This window comes from Amia ocellicauda, chromosome 4 (assembly GCF_036373705.1).
Source record: "Amia ocellicauda isolate fAmiCal2 chromosome 4, fAmiCal2.hap1, whole genome shotgun sequence".
NCBI classification, from domain to species: Eukaryota; Metazoa; Chordata; class Actinopteri; order Amiiformes; family Amiidae; genus Amia; species Amia ocellicauda.
In genome coordinates this window covers 20781025-20806802 of record NC_089853.1, presented here as the reverse complement: position 1 = coordinate 20806802, position 25778 = coordinate 20781025, and the positions used below count along the sequence as shown (strand labels likewise).

The 25778-nt window shown below is 37.3% G+C and overlaps 1 protein-coding gene across 10 annotated transcripts in view; it reads left to right on the top strand.

The window, feature by feature from the left end:
* The window catches only part of tcf12 (transcription factor 12), a 112432-nt gene that overhangs the window by 6740 nt on the left and 79914 nt on the right, over window positions 1-25778 (top strand). For all 10 annotated transcript variants that reach the window (XM_066701324.1, XM_066701328.1, XM_066701322.1 and 7 more), the window contains one exon: window positions 22931-23004. In XM_066701324.1, coding sequence (XP_066557421.1) covers window positions 22931-23004 — 74 coding nt within the window. The remainder of the gene's footprint in view (window positions 1-22930; window positions 23005-25778) is intronic.

The window sequence follows — 25778 nt, the reverse complement described above, 5'->3', positions numbered from 1 at the left end:
AGCCATTATGGTTTTTTTTTTTTTTAAAAGGGAGGTTACCTAAAAATATATATTTTTTTAGGGGTTGTTTTTCCTTCTCTAGAAGCAATAACGCCTAGATGTTCTTTCACCCTGTCCAGTCTGTTGTTTAACAGGTAACTCCTACAAAGTCAGAGGAAGCTGACACTGCCTGCTTTGTTACTGTAATCTGCATTTTCCTGCATATAAAATCTGTAGGTAGACTGTGTACAACTCCACCGACCACTAAACCACTATTTAAACTATTTAAAGATGTATTTTTTGCTTTCATGCTAGGGCTCTATGCAGGGTTAAATGTTTGTAATCTGTTTCCCTGGAAGTTTTTAGTGTTATTTAAAAAAATATATATATTATTGCTTCAAGAATTTTGATAACTCTGCTGAGGCATGTGCTGATTAATAATTAATGAGCCACTGGAGTAAAAATTAGCATATTCATCCAGGAGTTGGTGGCAGATTACTGTTAAGTGTGAGCCGTTTCATTTTTTTTTTGCAAAACCTTTGGAAAAGACTTGCAAAAGCACTCAACATGCTCTTTTCAGATAATTTCTTAAACAAAAAAAATACCATTTAGTATACGTGGTGCAATGTATAGATGCATAAAAGGTGGAAAAATCCTGCTTCGGGACTGCTTATCTTCAAAGCATTTTCAAAGGATTTGCAAGTTCTATTTTATTTATTTATTTATTTTATGTTTTGTCTAAAACAACCGCTAAGTCTCTCCTTTATCTGACTCTGTATTTAAATTGAATTAATTTAAAGCAGATCTGAACTATAAATTCTAAAATGAAAACTCGGATTTCTTTCAACAGAGTTTTAACACCTTTTTGTGAGGCGAACCTATATGTTTTTTCTCTTGGGAAGCTGTATTGCCCATAGTATAGACTTTCTCCCTCTTGCTGATTTTAGTACTCTTAAGCTTTGATTGTGAGGCTTCATATATGCAAATCCATGTTGAAATTAAAGGCTTCGTCTTATTGCACGGCATTTCAAAACAGGTTTCTGTTGCAGGACTTTGCGATACAAGGAATTATGTGGACGTAATTGATAATCGGTTTAATACACAAGAAGAGCAATAGGAAGCAATCCCAGAATTCAGAAGCAAGCCTCTGACAGAACTTAATATTTGCACTTTCTCAGACCGTGCCATCCTACACCTGCTATAAAATAAACCTCCTTTCATTTGCTAAGCTTCTCTGTGATGCGGGAGGTGCGTATTATTTCCAGAAGCAGCTGTTTATTTTTAGATAACCTGCAGTACCTGCTCTATGAACCATTGGCTACTGCCGTTTTTGAAGCATTGCAATCCCACTAGTGGAAATTGGTGCGTTTTTATGACAGAATGCGCCTGCTGCTGCAGGGAGGTTTCAGTCAGAGTTTGGACATCTTTCATTTATGTATCATAGGTCGCCTTAGACTTGGTTACCGAGAAACATGCTGTTGCCATAGCAATGAAGGTCCTTTCAAAGCAGGTTACTTGGCAGAGCCTTTGCATCATTTATTTATTTATTTATTCCTCAGTACTACTAAGAGGTTATAACATGAAAATACAGCACACTACACTGCAGCCGAGCCACTGTCAACTGTTACATGTGGTTTAAGTTTGGGCAGGTTTTCTAAATGGGAGTCCTGTAATGATCATCTCAGTTCCAGAATATTGTTTGCAGGATTTATGTTCATATAGCAGCAATATGAATCCATGCTAAAAGCTCCTCCTTCATTGGAAAAGTGACATACATTTAAACTCCACTTGATCAGTTGCAAAGAGTGATATCATACAAATGTAATCTTGTATGAGTTTTTTCCCATTCGAACACTACCTACTTGTGACTTAATCAATTGCTCAGAATTAATCTGTATTACCGGATCTTTTCATTGTTTTTCTATTTGTATGCATTTAACATCTTTGTTTAGTGAATTACAAATGGTACGCACTGTGCTCCCCAGTACATTGCACATTTTGTGGATTTTGGTCTTTATGGAGTTGTAAATTTTAGCTTGTTTTGGCGGCATATTAACAAACCTCCTTTTCTTGGCTCCTTGTGCCTTCTACTGAAACATCCTAAAATATTCCAGACCTCACCATCTGGATTTCTAGTACTGGCTAAATTATTAGCTTTGAAATCCTTGAGGTCAGAGGTCAGGTTTTGTCAGGTGCAGAAGGAGGCTGGCATTGCCAGGAGCCTGAAGAAGGGGATGTGTGTGGTTTGGTGCAAAGCTGGGGGCTGCCCATTGACAAACTGCATTTAAACCCAGCTCAAAACTTTTTTTTAACAGTAAACTGTTTACAGCACAGAGAACAGACAATTGCTTTTCATCAAGTTCTCAAAGGCAACCTTGATATAGGGAAGCTTTTTATTGCCTTGCCTAACCTATAGTTTTCCTCTCGTTGCCTTTTTGACTGAATTAAAATTAGTTAGTTTAACTAAATTAGTGTAAAAAAAGGAAAGGACAGTTCTGGGGATATATGGAGGGATTGTATTCATAAGGTGTTGGTGTAAACGTCATTTGTATCGTGTTGAATCTTGGGATACCGTTCTGATCACAAGGACAGTTAACGCTGATGTTGTTAATATCTCGGCAGGTCATGTGGAGTGGAGTTTGCCTTTATTCTCAGGGGTTCAGTGATGACTGCCACTGTGCAGCAGACACCTTGCATACCTGAAATGTACTTTATTTCCCCCTGCTATGTTTAAAAATGGTTAAATTCTCCCTGGGACTTAATTTGGTTTTATTCTCAAATGTTGCCTGTCAAGGTAATCCTCACACTGTTGTTTTCACCCTTCAACCTTTAGTCACTCATTTGAGTAATAGATGAGTGTTTGGCCTCTTTTCCTGTTCCTTTCTTTTCTTTTCTTGTCATCTATGCAAACCTTTTGAGTTTGGTAAACTGAGAAAAGTGTTATTCCTCAAGAGATTAATATTCCCTTTTGTGGCAAATATGCTGAATAAAGAGAATAAACTATCTCAAAGGGATCTGTAAGGCACATGTTTGAAAAGCATTGCAAAAAACAGATTTTAACACAAGCCTTCATTAAATCATTTGCATCTGGGATTTATGTAGCAAGTTCCTCTACTGCATCTCTACCCCATCACCCAGCGTGAATATGGGGTTGGCCTGTGCAGGGGACCGAGCTTGGGGAGTAGAAGTCTAGAACGTTTTCTCATAGGTTGTTTCTGTGTCCAGAAATGAGCTGTTAATTTTCCATCTCTGGTTGCTGTAGCTTTTCTCGACCTCATGCACCACAGAATCTGGTTAGAAGCAGGCAGAGCAGTTGTGTAGATTTCGAGAGAATGCCATTAATGAAAGGACAGATTTCGGAGCCCGGGGCACCTGTGTCGCGACACTTTTTTGTGTGTGGATGATTGATTTTTTTTTTGTTTTTTTGTTTGTTTTCTATGTCTGGGATTAATGTACTAAACTCTTCTTTTCCTTACTAGGTTCTTACATCTCAAGTAGTTTTTTTAGGTCGAAGCAAGTGATGCAGATTGTTTGATGTGCAAGCAGTGATGGAGGGGACAGAAGGGTGCAGTCAGGCTCTTAGCTGATGGACAGGAGCATCACACGAAAGATGGGACTGCTAGAAAAGACTGGAGAGAGACAAAGAAAAGAAAAGAAAAGAAAAGGCACCCCCCCCAAAAAAAACCCCAAAACAAACCAAAAAATGACCATGAGACATCATGGTAGAGAAATAGAGATGCCCAACATGGAGAAATCAAAAGAAATGAGAGAAAATATCCTTAAGTGCTGAAGAGTGAGCACTATATGAGCAGAGCTGTGGAGGGGGTGGGGTGTGGTGATGGGTTATGACAGAAAATTACAAGTAGGAGAAGTTTACAAGAGAGGGGATTGAAGTGATCAGAGCTGGCACACACAACTCCATGTCAGTTGTGCAGAAGACTGGTTAATTGGCATCAGTGCTGTTCCCCCATGCCCTACCTGTAAGTCAAGGGTAAAACAAGGCCTAGTGTTTGTTCGTCACATTTATTAGCACCAATTATTTTAATCTTAATTGCATTCTAAACTCAACCATGGAGTAGATCTAATTTTTCTGTGAACTAGGGACTCCACAAAAGATGCCTGACTTCATAACCATCAGACCCATTTCTGCGTGGCTGTGATTTAATCGATACAAAGATTTCTCTGTGTGCTCTTCTGTAGAATTAAATTATATATTTTTAACGATTATATTTTATTTGTACTGTTTTGTTTTTTCATGATGCAGGTAATAAAAAATGTGATCCATGTTTTATTTCGTATTTATTTTGTAAAGCAATGAAACATTCTTGTAATTTATTTTTTAAGGGTTTAGTATTTTGTCAAACTAAACATTTAATAATTATCATTTAACAAAAATGTTTTTCACTTTCATTCTGAGATCTTCTAGACTTCAGTTTCCTCTGGGGATCTTCAGTGACTATTACAAAGTGGAATCTTTCCCAAATACTCAGGCTGTGCTCTTCTAAAGACTCCCAGTTGCTAATTTACAGTGTGGTGGTCTGTTTGCCATGTTTTGAGTGAAATTGGCAGGGCAGGATTTGGGTTTTTATATTTTGATTATAGCTATGATTCGAAGAGCCATTCTCCCTTACACTGATTTATATTTATTTTTCTTATTTTATGCTACTCAAGACAAATTGGCTCTTAATGTGGAAGATTGATCAAGAAAATCATCATCAGTGTGATTTATGGGAAAACCAAAGATATTTTAATCATAATTTAAAACAAATAAACTTGTCAGACCTTTAGCATCCCTGTGTTCTCGTTTTAACTCCTAGTTTAAAAATATAGAATTTTTGCTGTGAATTATCAGATCTATTCCCTCGTTGTACATAGAGTGTAGATCTCTTTTGCGCTGCTTGATATTTAATCTTTACTGATCAATCGGTTGACATATCTTATTGCACATGGAAAATAACACTCTGGAATTTATCTCCCCCATATTAAGCAGCCCATCTCAGTTCACATCCTGGCCATTTTAATATAACTTCTAATAATACGGTTTGTGTTTCTAGTCAACATCCATTTGATGTCTTTTCTTCTTTAAAAGTCAATCTGCTAAATTATGAACTTGCATCCCCTTAGAAAAATATCCAGTTCTTGAGAATCAATATTAACATTTCTATCTTGGGGAAAAGAAAAAAAAAATCTATAAACCAAACAGAGCTATGTCTGTTCCCTGACCTGTCTTCGTGGTTAATAGACAGAATTCGCTATGACAGGTGGATACGTACCAGCTATCTTGCCCATGGCCAAAATGTAATTATCACTGTTATGGTAGCGGTTCTGTCGGTGAAGATTTAGCAATGAAATGCTTTGGAAAAGACTTGAGCATAAGACTGCATACTTTTAATGATTTTGTATATATTTGTTACCTCCTCCAAATGCTCAGTGACAGATGTATATGCTGTCTTCTCTGTGGCATTGCAAATTGAATTTAATAATCTATTAATGACTTTGAAAAGCAGAAACCAGTTGCTTTATACAGCCCATTAAAAACTGGTTTTGCTCGGAGCAATGCATCCTTCAAATCTCTCTTTTTATAAATATTTACAGTATTTAAATTGGAAGTCATTTTAATTGTAAATAGTAAGTATTGATTTTTTGTGTGTGTATGTGTGTGTGTCATACAGAATCCTGCTATAGAGCATGGAGGAGATACTCTATAAAGGTTGAATTTTATATTATATTATGTTATATTTTATATTATCGCACTTGCTGGATCACCAGTCTTTTCAAGTTGAATGGGATTAAAACCACACTAAACTCAAATTCAACTGGAAGATTCAGTTGAAAAGTATATATAAGGAGCTCAGCAATAAATGTTCATTAAATAACTTCCAGCAAAAATGTTGTCCTAGCAGCTCAATAGTGCCTTTGTTTGATCTATGCAAATTATACAAAAATTTGATGTTATAATAACAACTGAATATTTAAGAAATAGACTAAAATATTTATTTTGATTAAAGTCTGTTAAATCAAAGGAATTTCCCCTGTCTGTTTTTTTTTTCTCTACAGAAGGAAATATTGATGGGGATGATTACTGAAACAAATGGCCTCTTGTGCAGTAATTTAAATCTTTTCATACACTAAAATAATCTTACAACAGTTACTGAGACAGATAACAAAAAGCTCAGTACAGCAGCTTCATTTTGTTAATTAGAACTGAAGATGTAGGGGTTATGAAACGGAATCCATGTACAAATTGATTTTTAGATGTAACAACCCCCCCTCCTCATTTTCTATGGATAATTTCAAGGAGGATGCTTCTTGCCGAACAGAAACAGGTTTGTGAATATCCACCTAATCTCCGCACACAAGAGGTAGACATTATTTAACAGAGTGTATGACTCTGATCACCCTACCATGTATAAGAGAAAAATCAGGGGACACTGACTTTGAAAAGCATTTGTGATGCCGAGTGCAATATGGTAGTGCTTCAGACCATAACCAGGACCATTAGGCCACATCCCTGCTTTCTGACTGAGAGGCAGGCCAACTGAAATGAAGTAACGGGTTTGTGAGGATATCGTTTTTTTAATTATTTAATGCAGTGGTTAAATTCCATTTCAGGGATCCCATTTGTATTTTCAATCCCTTTATAATAATGTTTACGATAGTGGTAACAGTTAAACTCAGCCATTTCAAAATGTAAATGTCTGACTTCGATCTCTCCTCAGAGAGAGTGGGAATTCCTTGCCACGGACGTTACAAGCTTGCAAGCTGAGCTGCAGTGAGTGAGTTTAGGAGAGGGTGCGGAGTTGGGGAAGGTGAGAGCTGCAAGAGGCTGGCTTGCTTAGCTCTGACAACTAATTACTGTAGTTACCCTCTGAGGATGTATTCAGGGGACATGGATATAGTCTTTGTCTAATGATTTGAAAGCCTGTGGGTATTCCTCAGTTCGGGCTTGCCACGTGCTCTCAGTGCGTCCTTGTAGAGCGTTGGGTTCGATAATAAATGGCAGGCAGGGGTTCTAAGGTTAGTTAAGAGAGACTATAATGGTGTGTGGATCACTCATCCTGTGGGTGAGGGCTGGTGGGAGGTGGTTCTGTCAGTACACCAGTTTGTGTGTGTGTGTGCGAGAGAGATAGAGAGAGAGAGAGAGAGTGAGAGTGCGAATGATCTCCAGGGACAGTAGTAGTGGCTCTGTTTTTTTTTGGGTGGCTATTTGCCCAGTTTTGCATGATGCATATGCTGTCTTCGTGAGTGAATCATTGATTAAGTAGTCTTCATTCTACAGTTATGATGTATCTTGCTGTTATTTGCTGATGGTGTAAAAAGGCTTTTTAAGTCAGAAAAACAGCTCAACTTAAACCCCTGGTATTAATCATGACAGCGACTGGGAACAGTACTCTAAATACAGGCTTCAGAGAGCAAGTATTGTATGGCAACTTGGCTACAAAGAGTAGTTAATATGTATCAATGTGTATATACTAACAATGTATTCATACTCTTCATTCGAAGATGAAATATTTGGGCATCCTTGTTTTAATAAATATAAATATTTTATAATAAACAATTCCTAATAATCAATTCTATATTTTCAGAGTTTGTGGAACACTATTCAGTGTAGATACGTAACAGGACATATTCCAGTTGATTGAACTGAGATAGGACAGGTCTGTCGGCTGCTCTGTAATTTTAATTTTATTTACATTTTTGTGTGTGTATATTTGAAAGTGCATATGTGAGCCTGTTGAAAGGATCATGTTTGTATTCTCTGTTACTTGCTTCCACAAGCGAACTTGTCCCCAGTCCACACTGTTTATATGCGGTTTGTGATCACATCTCTGCTCATGCTGCTCGATGTTTTTGTGTGTGTGTGTGTGTGTGTGTTTTTGTACATGGCTGGAGGCTAGTTCTTGGCCAGCTATGCTGGCATTGGTTTCCCTTTCATGACGTTTGTTTACATTTAATGATAAGCTGTACTATAATGGAAAACTGTTTGGGTCATTTAGTGCAGATGTAATTGAATATAAATGAAACGATAGCTTGGGGACATTTATTGCCTGCCAAAAAATACCAGTGTTCAAATGGTATTTAAGCAAGGGGTCACATTTAATGTCCTCTGAGGAACTCTCTTGTAAAATGTTCCTGTCTCCCATTCCCTCTCCCTCTCTCGGCAGAGTTTAATTTTGCAATGACATTCAAAGTTGTCACTGAGACATTGTTACAATCGGAGTGGTCAGCCTGCTCTGGAATTCTGGATGTTTTCCTTTTTTTTTTTACGTTTCTGGAAACAAAAACATCTCAGTTACAATTCCGGCTGCTTTTCAAGTGTTTTCCAAAGCGCTCAAGTCTGCGACACGTTTCCGGTGGACGCTGAGCTCAGAGTGACCTAAGGGTTGTGTTGATACTTTTATCAGGATTTACATTTCAGATATAGAAAATGCTGATCAGTGGAAGTCATTGATGTGTAATCCTAACAGTGGCTGGTTCAAGCGCTCTGCATGGATCTGCCATTGCATTTGCACCTAATATGGTCTGCTGTTTTTTGGGGTCTGAAACTAGTTCTGAGCTTGGTATACCAATCAAATTGAACCTTAAATCTCTTCCTTACAAAATACTTGCGGATTAGTGTGCTCGGCTGATTTATTTCTGGTTTTAATTTGTCTTTGAAGGATTTAGAATAGTAAATTACAGACGATGTACTCTTACTAAATCTTGGTCTTTTGTAAAGCCTTCAACTTTACATTTATATAACCCTCGTTTTGTTTGTTACCATGGTTATAATTGCAGTAATGGAGAGGATTTTCCAGTTCTCCTGATGAAGCTGTGTGGAGAAAGAGTACAGAATTCTTCAAATAATAAGAATGCAACAAACTAAATCTTGACGAAGGCGTGATACAAAAAGCTGAATTTGTAACATTTCCTGTAACTCTTTTGGTAATCCTTTTGTAACTTCCTGATTTTTTTCAATCTGACAATCACATCACTGGCTTTAATAGTGAGGCCCACTTGATCTTGTACCTGATCAAAGTGTGTTATTAAAATAAATTGGGCTATTAAATCTAATTCTTGCAGAAAATTGGACATTTCATAATAGTTTTATTTTTCTTCAATGGGTTTCTTCCCCTGCTCCTGTGTTTATTTCACATGGGAGAATGTCATTGAACTTGTGACATCATGCTTGATGGCAAAAATCTGTCAGTACAGCTGTGAAAACAGTCAGTCTAAATATTTGTATATTGATAGTGTTATGTGTAGACAAGCTTTACTTTTGCATGTATCGAGAAGATTTTGTATAATGTTCAATTGTACTTGATGTGAGCGCAATTTTCCTTGGCTCTAGATATTATGCATGGTAAATATATGCAGAATGCAACACATTACAGGGCAAATGTGTGATTACTATTACGTGTGTTATGTTGTTATGATATATATATATATATATATATACACACACACACACACACACACACACACACACACACACACACACACACATATATATATATATATATATATATATATATATATATATATATACATAAGTTTAAAAATAGCTGGTGTTACAATAGTTTTAATAAATCTTAAATGCGGGGTGCCTTATCGCAGGGATTTTATATAGAACAATTATCCGGTCAAGGAAGGATGGACAGCAGCTCCCGTCTAAAAACAGTCCATATTCACCGATGTCTCAAAAATTATTTATTAGAGAAAAAGTGAACATTATATTGCTTACGCGTTTCGACTTCTATACCTCAGAGCACATATATACATATACACATTATAATTTACTGTCACATAACAACAGTAACACCAGTAATAGTGATCACGCAGCACATGCGCAGTAAAGGTCCAGATTCAGGCAGATTGAGCACAGCCGGGTCTATAGCGGCGCATTAACATCTGCTGGACAGACGTTTCTCCTGTGACTGTCGCGTCTCGATTCTGCTGACCGGTACAGCATGTGTTAATACAAAATAGTTATAATATTATTATTATTATTATTATTATTATTATTATTATTATTATTATAATACAACTGTTGAACCACTTCACCATCTTAATAAAAAGAAACTTATAGTTTCTGTATGTGTTTGCATTGCTTTCCAATTCATTAAAATGCAAACAAACGTTTATTAATTTTATAGAAACGATATCAGTCTAAATTAGCGGGGGTGGGGGTGCTTACAGATCGAGTTCACGAGAGCGGGGCGGACCGTGTGCGCTTGCGCATTACAGTTTATTTAGTCTATTTTGGTTATTGTGCGTCACTTCTCTCTCCTCACGTCTCTGTGTTTCTGATGCTCATTTCTTGCCGCATCCGACACGTGTGGAACAACCGGGAAGAACGCAAAGCGTCCTAATGACGAAAAATACTGCCGTAAAGATGGCAATTTGCGACACTACGATATAAACGATATAGCATAATATGAAACGATAGACGTATTTCTATCGTCATACGATATATATCGTCATATCGCACAGCCCTACAGAGAGGGCAGACTTGTGAGGCTGTTATTATTGGTTTCACAGTAACGTCACATTTGCTTTCTCCTCGGTTTAGCAGATGACAACGAGAAAACAAGTCTGAAAGAAGAGGGACTCGGATGACGGTTTTGGTGTTAATCTCTGGGCCATATTTAGGAAGGTGAATTTGTACGTGATCACGGGAGTATTGCTCCTAACAGGAAAGGGTGATAATTAGTTTCTAATGAGAACAGCTGCTGATGGCGTTTTTCGTCGTGGCGCTCTTTATATCCGAGCAGGTGGGTGAGCTGGGGGCAGAGGTATTCTAGTGAGAGAGGCCGTCATTAAACCAAGAAAGTACGTATGTATGTGAGGGAATTAACGACTAAGGAGAGAGAAGGGCTTCACTCCTCTCTTCATGAAAACGTTTCTGATTTGAGCTGAGAGGCAGAGAAGAGCACGCACTCGTGTCCCGGCCGCCGCTCCGAGCCTCCGGTGTTCAGGGTGGTGACGGACTGATGGGATGAAACGACATTTAGCTCCAGCACAGGTCCCTGCCTTCGCATTTCTTGCAGTGACTTTATTAAACAAAACACTGACAATGAGGTCTGTGAATAAACAGCACACCGTATCTCTAAGTATAGTTTGTTTCTGGTTGACGATGTCGATGATAATATCAGAATAGCTTAGTGCGACATTTTGATTGAAGATTGCCCTGAGTCAGATTCCACGGTGATACCATTTTGCTCATTATAATATGGGAGCATCAGTGCAGATTCTGTAAAGAGTGTACAGACGTGTAGGCCTGCAAGTGTGTTTTCAATGAATACCCACTGCTGTGCGGCCTGTTATTGTTGTGCCGTGCAGTCATAAGGCGGTGTCCTGATTAACTTTGCTAATGAGCTGCTCAACAACAACAAAAAATCCTTCTTGTATAATAAACTTTGAGTTGATTGGAGGAGCTTCCTGTTGTAATTGCAAGCTAATCCTTTGGTGCTTTGTGTGTTTCCCATACCAGGAGTTATCTTCTGGAGCAGAATACATAAAAAGATCTTCATTAGATATTAAATGTATCTAGTGTTATTCTTAATATCTCTCTAAATCAGTATCACATGTCTAAAATGCATTACGTATGGTCCATATTAATTAAACACCAACAGCAAAATGCAGCTACTGACCACAAAAGTATAGTAATGAATTGCTTTGCAGAGATTAATGAATGATGTGTGCTGGTTTAGTAAAGCATTTCTTTGAATCCTTTTGGTAAATGTATTATATTATTGCTGGGATTTTATTATTATCCCCTCTGCTTGTTGTGTATATGGAGCCCTCAAAAATGCTTACAAAATGTAATAAATAAATAAACGGCAACAGAGGGGAAGAGAAGAACATTGAAACAGTTTGTGGTTTTGGACACAAACCCCCTTTGGTGCATTCATCTCTATTTCCTGATGTGGGAAGCCTAGAGAGATAGCCGTCAGCAGGCTGTTTAGTCTGTGGTAGTGCATCCAAACGTCCAAATCTCCTGAATCAGGATCAAATCTGATTTTGCTTTAGCATTACCAAACAAACAAATTTAAAATAATACAATAAGCCGTCCAGAGTTAGTGTCTTGTGTTCATTTTGTGAGATGCTATCCTAGTATTTTTCCCTTTTCTAATGAGGGTTTGTTGCTGTATGGAGTTCACAGTGATTCTGCCCTGTCTTGCAGTTTGTTTTCACAGCAGCATTCACAGATTGGAGTTCACAGGCTTGTTTGCTATTTCCTGTGCATCGTTCTCGGGCCGTTAACTTTGCAGGGTTGGTGTTCTTTTCTGTTCAGGTTAACTGGCTAAGATTTTTTCCAATTTTCAGGACACTTTGTCCAGTGCATGTGACAATACCGTACTGCAATCCCAATAAATTGAGTACTGCCTTAATTTGCACTTGTGTTAAGATTAATCTCTGTCTTGAAGGCTGTGGGTTGGGTATATCTTTTATTACACTTGTTTGGCTTGCTGTTTTTTTTTGTTTTTGTGGGAGAGTGGGCTATTTAGGATCTCTTAATTGTTGTGTGCTGAATATCAGGCTTTTTTTATTGTTTACCTTTCTTTGCTGAACTTGCTCGGTTGAAGCCTGTGACGTAAGAATTGTCATTAGGAAAGATTTAATTGGTCTTACACAGAACCTCCATCTGAAAGGTTTAATTAACCGACACGTGGTTCTCCAGCGCTACTACACTGCCACCTCTTGTTCACGTCTTGGACGGATCCACCAATCACACACGGCTATTGGCTTTTTAATGTTTCTTATATATATATATATATATATATATATTAGTTGTCTTCCTGTAGCAGTGTGGATTATTAGTTTGTTTTTGCAGGCACTGAAAGGAAATCCAATTGTCTGATGAAGTAGAACTTAATTTCAGTGTCTCGGAATACCCATAGAGGTTTTAGATTTCATTTTTGTAAATTCAACCAACCATTGTGAAAACTGGTGTGTGAAATGCTGATTTAGGGCTGTGCGATGTCTTTGCATTTGTCTCGCAAAGTTCTTGCTCAGGCAAGTGCTATAGGGACCCTGTTTGGCCAGGTAAATTTTTTGGCCTTAAATGATCCATCCCCCCTACCCCTACCCCCCTTACTATTTCTCTGACTTGCACCTTAAGGATTGTAAATTAAACTTCTGAATCAAAACTCTATAACTGAGATGGGCCTATTAGCTCTCCTATTGCCCTATGGCCTTTACACTGACAAACACGCAGAATGTTGACTGTGACTTCAGCTGGAGTAAATGTAATTACATAATTAGGGACCCTGTTGAAATTCAGTTTACGGTGAATCGGGATGCACACAATGCTTATATCCATGAATATTCTGGTTTCGTCGAAGTCTGTGTTCTGCTTAACCCTTGCGTAGCTTAGCAGAAGCGGTGTGCTTAATGTTCTGTCGACTTCAATTCTCTGTGTATGAACCTTAAACATGCTAATTCACATTTAGAGCTTTGCCTGCTGTTTGTGGACATTCCTACAAGATACAGAAACAGCAAACTGGCTTTTCATCTAACCACCCATTGCTGTGAATCAATTGTCTCATTTAATTTATTGTATAGGAGAGGATATTTATTTATCACTTTTCCACGGTAAGGTTGGAGGTATTTTTTTTTATTTTTATTTTTTTTATTTTTTTATTGTTTCTTCACAATCAGATTTGCAATAAAGGTAACTTAGATAATTTCCACAATATCTGACAGTGTGCTAGTATAGCATTACCATTCCCTAGATGTCAATAGGCACTGCATACCAGCTTACATCGTACTGCTTTCAGTTGGACAAAGAGTTTAATAAACATCCATTACAGTGGGAAAATTGTATCACAGCATGGTTAATGTGATGGTGTGTGTGAACAATACGGTTAGGTCTCCTTACCTCCACAGTATGTTCTTTACCTTTTAAATCTGCAGGGGTTTGAAAACGCAAGAGCAGGCTATAAAACAGACTACAGGAAAAATAAGAAAAAAGTTAAATTGCTCTTTAAAGGGCTTTTTTATTGTTTAAGAAAAAAACATTGAGGAAGAGAGATTTGTAATTGCACATATGAAACTGCACCATGTGTGTAATAATAATAATCGGGAAATTGAAGGTTGACCACATTTCACTGTGGTGTTGGCCAGAGATTAGTGTAGACCTTGTATCTCACTTTCAATACAATCACATTCAATGCTTTTTTTCTTTTATTCTCTCGGGAACAAAATCACTCTTCTAACGGGACTGTAATCCTAATGATGCAGTAAAAGGCTGCCTTATATCGAGTCCTTTTATGGCTGGAAGCATTTCCTTGAAAAAACCTCCATGTGCACTTATGTAGCCATCATGTTCTGTGATCTGTGTTTTGTTCCTTGCAAGACATGAGCTCAGTTTGGGACTGTCCCTCTTGGCAAGCAGTTAAGATCATGTCACATGTGCAAGTAACACTAGATTGAAAGTGAATACCTTAAAATAACTTTTGCTCACAGTAGAATCACCCTAAGCTATAGTTCATTTCAAGCCTGGTGTGGGTCTGTTCATATGTATCTGCCGAAGTCACATACAGACTGTCCCAGTTAATCTGTCCCTGTTTTACACGGAATTGCTTAATACTCTGGTCTCTGTGATGTGCCATCCCCTGAACCCCAGGACTCCTTTTCAGTTGACAGGCGCATTGCGGATGACTGAGTTCTAGAGCACAGTCTGTCTTTAATGAAGACACCTTGATAGTCTTGACAAACTCCCTTTCATCAATACAGGTGCGCTGGAGAAATTGCCAGAATACCACAGACGCTGGCATGACAGCCACATAGCTCCTGCAGACTTTATCAAGCTTCCTCCAAGATTGCATTTACTTTTATTTGCAGCCTGTCAAGTTTTACATAGTTAAGCTGGTGCAGTACAACGTTTTTCTGAATAGTTTTTTTTTTGTTGTTGTTGCTGCGGAGGCTTATAATATCTGACATTTTCAGATGTTCGTAATCATTTTGGATGCGTATTCAGCTTTTTAGTTTTAGAACTCCCTGGGCAGTAATCCATGATTTGTTGCTCTTCACTATTCAATTAGCAAAAAATAAAATAATTAAATAAAATAAACTCCCTGTGTCTTTTCAGTTTTAATTAGCAGATCTTTGCCTTTATTTCTTTTTAATTTTGTGTAATGCATTCAATAAATTGGAGAAATTACTTCAACATCAGCTTCTTTTTTTTTAATCAAGCCTAACTATTGTATTAAACAGCTTTAATTGTATTAAAACACTCTTAATTGATTGTCAATGTAACTGTTTGTGTCTAGATTCAGTATTTGTCTCATATTTATAAAGATATAGGGTGTATTGTATATCATCCACCTCCCAATCCTCAGTGAGATGAAGGGCTCCGTAGAACTCCTAAGCTTCAGTGTATTTACATGTCTCTGTGTTTCTATATGGTGTATGCACAGTATTATGGTGTAAATGAATTTGTAGGTATAGGTAAGTATTTGTATATATTTATCTGTGTGTGACTGTGTATCAGAATTATTATTTTTTAATGATGAAATGTGGCTGTCTTGGCAACACGTTTCTGTTTTGGTAAGTTCACCAGGAAAGACCTAGTAATGCTCTAGTTGCCAAAGGTGTTTACCATTATAGACAAGTCTACCTCCTTACTGCTCTGTATTGATTTCAGTCCTAGGTGATTTGGTTTCTCACACTTTTTGACCATCAACAAATTCCATCAAATGACTTGGAACATGCTTCATTAAGTCATGTCTGGCTAACTGTTTTCTCAACAGCAGCAAAATAGTCATTTTTCAATGCTTGCCAGTGTTGCGCTGGTTTTTCCTGTTACAGTTTACGGCTCTTGAATTGGTTGCAGCCGAACGGGTGAGGTAGGGAGACAGACACCTGCTCTGTAATTAAACTATAGAGGAATATAGGGTTGCCAAAATAAATATTTGCCCTTCATTCAAGGTTATGTTCATATGCGTTTGATTTGAGGCATTGAGGATATAACCTGTTTGTTCATGAGTACCTGCAATGTTATTGACTCTGCCAGATATGCAGAGCTAAGACAGATTGCTGGCAGATATGTGCAGTTTTTCAGTGTGCTTAACGCTCCTGAAACGAGCTGAAGAATAAAGTGAGGAACTTATCAGAGTTGTACATTTAAGACTTTGTATTCATTGCTTAAGCCCTGCATATTAATCCAGTGATTATTAAATGTCAATAAGCCTCATCCCTGTTCCGCCTGAGACTTTCTCATGTTGTAAATGTTCTTGTGCAGCAACGTGTTGCTTGCTTTAGAGAGCACGTGTATGTGTATGTCATTGAGAATGCAGAACAGCCAAGTCAGTTACGCCTGTCATATTTGTTTCATATTCCATGACACAAACTCTTCTTAAAAAAACAAATAGTGAAACAAGTCTTTTTATTTGATTTTTTTCTGTAACATGCGTCCGATTTGATCTCGGTTTAGTCCAGCTAGTCACTTACCTTTGCAATTTTTTTTTTTTTTTTACGTTTCTTTACTGCAGTGATTTGTGCAGATCTTTACTGAATACCTCAGGTTTTCCATTCTATTTATAGAGCAGGTATGTTTTTCTTCTTTTTTCTGTAATAGTAAAGCATTCATAATTGTTATAAAGCTAGGCTAGGTATAGATGCACATTGGCAGTGTTTTCACAGTGTCTGGTGTTGCTTCAGCACATTGATAGAGTCCTGTCGAGTAATGGTAGATCCTGTGTTTATCTCCAGGGAGCACTGACTAATGGTTTCCTCGTGCTCACACTGTATCCACACATGTAAGACTCTACACACAACTGTCCCCTGTGTGATGGAAAATCAGTTGGTATTTTGTTTCTTTTCCTACAATCTGCCTTTCTATCAAGTCTGCTAATTATAAATTATTACTATTATTACTAAATTAACTGAAGAATCTTCTGCACGCTTTTCTTATTTTTAAAGAGATTTAATTTGTGTCCTGGAAATATATAATCATTCATAATCAGCACGTGCTTCTTGACTGTATAGCTGTGCATTGTCTGTGTTGAGCTGTGCAAATGTGAGACTGACCCTACTGCAGACTGCACAATCATATACAGCTCTGGAAAAAATTAAGAGACCACTTAACATTGATTTCTGAACTTGGAGTGGTCTCAAAAAAATTTCCAGAGCTGTATATACACACACCTCTTAAAGAACATTCTGTTAGGCAATCTCTCGCAACATTGGAAACGCATTTGTTTCACTGTGGTTATTCACTAAGTAGTGAAATATGCTTTTGGGCCATGTGATAACTTTTTTGTTAATTGAGTTCTTGCCAAGTTTTCATTTAAACAGTTACAGTTTTTATTCCTGTCCTTGCAATTACAGTTTGAATGATTCTTGCTGGCACAAAAAATGCCATTTGTAGTTTTTCAAATTAAAGCAGTTGTTAAAATGTTAACTCTTGGCCTGTGTATGCGTGACTGAACTGTGTTTAAAACAAGAGATTGAAAATAAATCATCCATTATACAGCAGTTTCAGCAATTTCTTTCTTAACTCTAAGCTGAGGTTTAAATTTTGGAGAATTTGTACTCTCTCTTGGACATGGGCAGACTCCTAAAGGGGTTAGCAGCTCGGCTATTACCAGCATGTTGAATATATTCCTGTGTTTCTTTATACATAAACAGTCCAGAGGAAACTTGGAGATCGACACAAGGCTTATTCGCTTTGGAAATGCTATCAAAATAGCTCCTAGTTTATATACGTGAAAATCCCTGTTTTTTTGTGTGTGTCAAATTTGGATAGTTTTAATTTCAGATACAGAAGACAATTTGTCTTATGGTTACATTTAACTTGTTAGGAGTTAAACTGAGAGTCCCTAGTAAAGTCAGGCTTTTGTTAAGTTTGGGTTTGCTATTCCACTGACTTAACGGAATCGAGTATGAATATGTATGTCCCTAGTTTGAAATTGTATTGCTAGCTAGGATTGGAGTTGAAGCTGTTGATTTACAATGGTGTAGGTAGTCTACTGATGTAAGACAGTGTGTTATAGTGAAAGTCGTCTCTCTGTAGTACAGTTGGAATGGACTTGTGGTGATACTGAAGTTGTTTAGAAAGAAAACGGCTGGAAAACACACCAACACTAAATGGCATATTGTGCCAGAGAATGCTGACCCTGGCAGTGTAGTGGTTTGATAGGATGATTTAAAAGTGTATTCCAAAATTTCTATACAAGTGCTAAGTGTTGCTGAGCAGATTTGATTTTGAGTTGCAAAATTGCTCAATAAATACAAAATCATACATCTATCCCTGTATGTAGAGAGATTAAAGTGGTCACACTCCTGCAAAAGATAGCAAGCAATTCAACACATTATGGGAAAGGCTTGCCTGTAATTCTGCTCAACACGTTCAGCCCACTGATTTGCAGCTCCCTAAATGTAACAAGCCAAACATTATGCTCTTAAAATAGAGCTATGCTGAGGTGTTGAATTTGTTACTTTGTTAAACTAACGTCTTTGTCAAGGAAGTGAGGTTGGGTAGCACAGCATGGAGGCCCCAGGTGAGGAGGGAATACATAGTTGTTATGGAGTTAAGATCTTGTTTTTTTTTTGGGGGGGGGGGGGGGGGCGACATTTTTTGTGGCTTTGTTGACTGTTTTAGATTATCAGCAACACTTTAGAGAGAGCATGCGTAATGTTCACACTGAACTAGGACTTGTCCAGAAAAATGTCATAAGGCGGGGGGGTGATGATATATCAATGACTGAATAGAAGTCTCCCTGCTCAGGATCTTTAGTTTTTAGAAAGTCCAAAGAATGTGTAACTATAAAAACATGTATATTAAAAAAACAACCTCCAAATGAATGACATTACTTATCCTTAATTTATAGAAGATGGGAAAGGTGGCAAAGTTTAAATAATAAAAACATAAAAATAAAAAGTTAAACAAAGATCTCTAGCATCTGCCACACATTAAAACAACGAAAGAGAAATATGAGAACACAAGAGCGGGGCCTGCGCCAAAAACATCCACATTTAAATCCTCCACTTGACAGACAGTGCATGTAAGTGAACAGGTCCTGGCACTCATTTGTGCAGAGGATACAATATTTCTGTGCAAAAGTAGCAAGAAATACAGTAACTTCACAAACTAAAGCTGTAGATGGACCGAGATATTTTTATCTTAGTTTTAAAGATGGACTTTGTGACCATTATTTTTAAGGCTTTGTAGAGTATACTTTTTAGAAACTTTTTTTTTTTTTAGGACAGGGTTTGTTTTGACGGCACATGTAGAACTGAGAATCGCGTTGTAAATAGAACCTGTGCAATGGATGCAGAACCAGATGTGGTTGCCAGGAGTCTTTTGTATTTCTGGTTTGTTAGAGAGATGAGATGTGTAGCTCAACAGCACAAATGCCTGGTGAGGTGGCCGGTAGATAGAAGAGACTTCGCACCTGTAGAAATGTGAATATCGCCACCAAGTAGCATGGTGTGCAGCAGGCTCCCAGATTGAAACAGGTTAGCTTTAAAAAATGATAGCATTTTAAATGAAATACATTTTAGAGAATCCAGTGAAATCTGTCTGCAGGAAATCTGATCATTAGAACCCCCTATGGACTTTAATCACAATGAACAAAAACAGTTATGCTTCTGCTATAAACCACAAGCATGAAATGGGAGGCTCAGACAAAGATAGAATTGTGCTTTTTTTTTCTTTCTCCTTTTTTCTAAGTTTGGGAACAGAAAGTGGTCAAATAGTGGTCACCCTGTTGCTTTCACCCACCAATCTACAGTTTGTAAATATCTGACCTCATGTGTGCTCTGTCTTATGACATTTGTCTTGAGTGATTTAGTAGATGGTTAAATAAAGCAGCTGACTCATAGCAGAAGAAACCACAGGAAAGCTTCCCCCCAGAACTGCCAAATATGATCACTCGCCTTCAGAGCTTAGCGTTGGAGACTTTTTACAGCTTTTTTATATTCTCTTGTGTTTTCTTTAAAATCTGCACCACTAAATTTTTAACATTTATCAGGAATATAAATAATTCATTTCACAGGAGAAAAATGTATTACTCATAAACTGCAACACTTTATTGGCCCGGGGGGGATGGACATTGACTCATTCCCTATGATGTAATTTCCTGTACTGTAAATAAAAGATATACATAATATTTTGTCTTTTAACGAGGTGATATTTTACTGCTATTCATATGTGTCAGAGAACTGCTTATTTAACAATTTCTACTGTGAAAGTTTCTAGAAGGGTATCATTCAGACAAGTCTCCCTCTGATTGCCTATATAAAATGCCATCATGCTTTCAGGATGCAGGTACACACCACGTGAATGCGTCTACACGGTTTAGCCTCAGTGGTGTACACACAAGTGCCGTCCAATCTCTGCAAATGCAGTGCTGGGCCTTCAATCACATCAGTTTCTACGTAAGCTGCAGTGCCACCTGTTGTATTTCAAGTGTAGAGGATCTTGTATGAATGAGCTGGCAGTATGGTTACAGCTTCAGCTTCAGGGGTCAGGATAGGCAGCATTATTATTATTTTCCCCCATCTGAACAAGGGTGACATAGTGCCGTCTTGTCCAGTTGGGGTGCAGTGGTGATTTTGTGCTGTTGGAGACGTGGGATACGTGTGATAGGAGGTGGAGGAAGTCTGATTTACTGACTGACCACTGTGTGTCATCCTCTCATCCCCCATTTCACCTCACTGTAACTCTGTCCCCGTCTTGCTGAAGCCTAGTACTGTTTGAATTGCATTTGCAAGTTTGATAGGCAAATATTTGTTATATCCAGAATTTGAATTATGACTCACTGTACATAGAGATAAGCCCTGAGTACCCTAACTGAAAGTCCGGTCCTTTGTTTATTAATTTTAATAAGAGGCTCCAGTGCAAGACTTTGTGCACAGTGTTTGCTATGGTTCAAATGGTGCTTTTAGCAGCTCAAAACGAACTGTCCTTTTCTCTGTCTTGACTGGGCAATGTTGTTCAGTTTTGGAGCATTTGAAATCCTCTGTGAAACAGTGTAAAGTTAAAACACAAATGGAGTCTGGACCCAAATGGTGTGAGAATACAAAATGGGCGTATAACTGCTTCCACACTGCTCAGTGCTCATGCTTTTCTTCTCTGCTGCTGTTGGTTAACAGTCCCCAAATTCAGCACCGGAAGCCACTCTTGCAGAACGCTGACACTTAACCTTCAGGCTTGGGCAGAAAGGGTTAAGACACATTGCTTGTGACAGGCACTGCAGAGAGATGACAAGTGGTTCAGTAGAGTCAGTGTTTAAGGGGCTGGCACTTTTCAAAGCACAAGGGAGTAGAGTATATAGATTGAAGGGAAATCTGTCAGAAGTTACTGTAAGAAAGAGACAAGTGTGTTGTCATTACAGGAATTAACGGTCTAAAACTCTGCACTGAGGGACCAAAGCCTTCAGACAGGAAATGAACTGAATGTTATTCATGGAAGAATTCTGAGGGCCTTGTCTGTACATTGTTTTGTGTTAAGCTTCATCTTTGTTTTTTTATTATGATGATTATGATTATGATTATTATTATTATTATTATTATTATGTAATCCATTAATTTTAAAGATATCTCTTAGTATCACAGTTGATTTCTAGCATAGAGCACACCTTAATACTTATTTTAGAGCCATTCCACTTTTATTTCATTTGGCCAATAAGACTCAAATTTATAATGTGTAAGATGCTCTACATTTCTGACAGCAATCAGATTAAACATTTAAGGTATTTCTCAAAGTTGGCTGGATATATGTATATTATATAAGTTATATTAATATCAAAGCCTTTCTTTCTAAAGTATTTAACTATTTGAAGTATGTGCTTTTAGGATTACATGTGAATATTTATATTCTGAAACGTGCATCTTTTTCAAGTTTTAAAATAACCTTTTATATTTTGCAGGAAGTGATTTTATGAGGAAAAAAAATTGAATGAAACATAATGCTTTTTAGTGAAATGCATTTATATGAAAAGTGCGATCAATAACTTTTAGGTGTTCTGTGATATTCTGCCTTACAATTATTTATCTTATACAGTGGTATGTGAAAGGAACGTTGTTACCTGCAAAACTATATTGGATAAAATGGCATTAAGAGAGAGAGCTCATATTTTTGAACTGAGAAGTCTCCATAAATGTAATTTGCTGGTTCAGATATTATATTTGTTCATCACATAGCAGATGTTGAATCCATACAATAAAATATCCTTTTTTATTTTCACAAAATTGTTATTTTAAAATATGAGTTTTATTAAATTAAGATGCTCAGCTGCTTTTATTGGGTCAGGCTCTAAATCATTGCCAATCTCTTTTTCAGTTTAAATTGCTTTTTAGCCAAGCTAAATGTATGCATTTCTAAAGAGGGCTTGGAAATGTTCATGTTATTTATATGAACCAAAATAAATGATGCCGGGTAAGTTTCCTTAATAATGATGCTTGTTATGCAGTCTTTTCTAAAAACTTTTTTTTTTTTAATAATATGTTAGTCATCAGCTTCCAGTAATACCTTCAGCCCATTCTTTCATTTGCCTGCCTGGTAACTGGGCTGAGTTAAGATTTAATGTTACAGTTATTTCTCAACTGAAATGAATGCGGATGGCTGGGATACAGTTTCATTAAAGATCGTTAGTGGGCAGAGGGCTTTCAAAGTAATGATGAACTCCTGTTTTGTGGTAGAAAAAGACTGTGTTTGAAGACATCTGGGAACAAAGGATGTTTTAAATTCTGATGTATTGCTGACAGATGTATCCACTGTATCTAGCCACGGGGATCCCAAACAGCAGTGTGTTGTTTTGTTTATACAGATTGTAATGGAGTGATTGAATTTCAACTGTTTGATCTGTGTGAGAGTTGATATGGTGAAATCTATCTATTTGTGTGTCTATGTACATGTCTACGTACGTATCTCATTTTTGTGTCGTCTGTGTGTATTGAAATGGAAGCAGTTCCCAGAGTGGAAGCAGTACTGACTGTAGACTGTGTTGCTCCCTGGCAGGTATGGAGGAGAGAGCGAACTCGGGGTCCTGGGGAGCGGGGGGCCAACCCAGCCCTTCATACGAATCCTCCCGGGTAGGTCCACAGATTACTCCTATCCTTAACCCAGTATCAATATCCGTTTCTATATTTGTAATTACATCATTAGCATGTCCTTTTACTTGCAGTTACTTTGTTTTCAGACAAAACTGAGGTTTGCATTTGATATGTAAGTAAGCATTTTTGAATGTCAAGTTATTACAGTTACAATAGAAAGAAATTCAAGTAAGGGAGAAGGTAAAGAGAGACTAAATGTGTTATTCAAATTTGTAAATTTACTACTGGTTGCACTGTGCATTTGATATCAAAGACTTATAAATAGATTATATATATATATATATATATATATATATATATATATATATATATATATATATATATATATATATATATATATGTGTGTGTGTGTGTGTGTGTGTGTGTGTGTTTCTGTGTGTCATTCCTCCTTAATTTTAATTTTTTACATAACTTTTTTTCTGTTGATGTGGGTGTGAAACTTTATTTTGCTGCTGACTCTAGCCTCTCAAGAATACTAATGAACATTGTGTGTTACAGTTACAATAAGATACAAAATAGAGAAAGAGGAACTGATAGTAAATCTAAAACCAACAGATTAAAATTTGTGTTTATTTTAGGACTATGGTACAGGGGCTCTGATTTTCCTGAACGAGTGACCAACCAACCACTGTTTTACTTGCCAAATATTAAAAATATTTAATGTTTATTTGCATAAACCAACATTCCAGCATTTTTAAATCTATTTAATCATTACAAAACATAATTATTTAAAATCATATTCCTACTTTCCATAATGAAATAATATGCAATTAAGATGTACATTATGTTCTAGATTAAATAGTCAGATGTATTACTTTTTACATAGTATATGTATGGGTTCCAGGAGCCCTTTGCAAAAAATAAATGTAATGAATAATATGAATAAAAACTGGAATGTACAATTCAATACTCTAGATTATGTTGCATCAATGAAGAAAACAAAATAGTAGTTATCAATATAGATGAAGCATTCTCTTTGTCTTGCAGTCCCATAAACAGGAACATTAAATTCCTGTTTGTTTGTGTTGCACTCTCGTTGTTCTTGGCGCCCTGTATGAATTTCATTTAATGTCAATCTCTTGTCACTTTTCATTAGAAATCAGTTAAATGTCAGATCTGCACAGCCTGCTTTACCTTGTTTATTTTCCATTGCCCTTCCCGAATGAACATCTACAGGCTATAGTTCCATAGACAGGCTGATTTGAATTACAAGATTGAGACGCATGATATCTCTGCTTCAGGTACATATAAATCAGTATTTCTGACATTACTGGGATGGGAAATAAGTAAACAGACAGATGTTCACGCTAGTACAGTATAAAGTAGAAGAAACATTTCAGTACACATTTGTTTGCTGAGTTTTCTTGTACACAGAATCAACATGATTAGTCACATTGGGCCATGCAATTTGTATTCATTTTTTTGTTCCTTGTTGAATTATAAAACTTAATCTATTTTTATTAAATGCATCGCTTACCAGTGTTTTGTTTAGTGATGGTCAACTCTGGCTAAATATTTACCAGGAGATTATAATGTTGTGGAGTGTTTGTGTTTGTCTTCACTGTGTTCCTCACATAGGGATAATGCATTTATAACAACATTGTGCTTCTTCAGTGAGAGAAAAGTTCGATTTTATGGGGCATACTTCAATCATAACAGAATTTGGGACTGTTGTAGACAATAGGCCCAGCCGTCCTGTTGGACGGGGTTCATTTGTCAGTCGCATTTTCCTGACTACCTCCCGCTTCTATTCTGGCCTCTAGAACAACCCAGTGTTCCAAGTTGCAGTACGAAATATTACTGTTCAGAGGAGAGCAACTTGCTGTTACACTGTATGCTTCTTTGTCTATCGCACCTCAGTGTGGGTCCTTTTTTCTAGGGAGCTGCAGTGGAAATCTAAACCAGTTTTTCACTCCATTGGTATGCCTGAACTGTGAGTTTGTGTGAATCACTGTCATTTTATGAGTCCACCTGCCACTCTGATTGATTGGAAAACAGTGAACTTTCAAACTGTCCAGGGGCATATGTGCTTCTTTCTGTTTGGGATTGAATTAGTTTACACGTTCAGTTCTAACACACACACACGCACACACACACACAAAGTAAACTTCTTGGTTTTAACTGCCTGTATGTGGTGTTCTTTGAGCATTGCTAATGACATGGGGGACTTTTATTTTGAAGAAAGTTCAGCACACTTTTCGTCCACTTAGAATGAACAACAGAAATAAGACAGGCGTGCAAGGGAACAACAGGATGTTTTTACTGTGTGTAACAGACCCAATCTACAGTGAGTCCGCCAATTTCTACCCCCACTTCCCCCCTACAAAGCTTTTAATATTTCTTTGTCCCTTAGCTTATGTTGAGTATCTCTCACAGGCCTTAGCTCTCTACAGCAACATCTATCAAACTTTTATCTTTTGCTGTTATGCATTCCTCAGAAATGCACTTTTCTTGCAATGTTTTTCTTGCAAACACTCTCTCAATTAGTGTGGGTCTGCAGAGGACTTGCTGTTAGAGACCTCTGTCAAATAATTGTCTTCCTGTATGTGTAATGCCTTATCAGTTCTGGAGAACTGCACTATAAAATCTTGAAGAGATACCCCAACTCCATTTAAATATAAAGGTGAAAGTAAACAAGAAAGGACAACAAAATTAAGAAGCACGAAAGCAACAAAGGCAGAATTTTGTGGCCCCTTAAAAAGCTTTCCTGATAGTTGGAGTAGTGTGTTAAACCCTCCTGAGCTGGTGTTCAT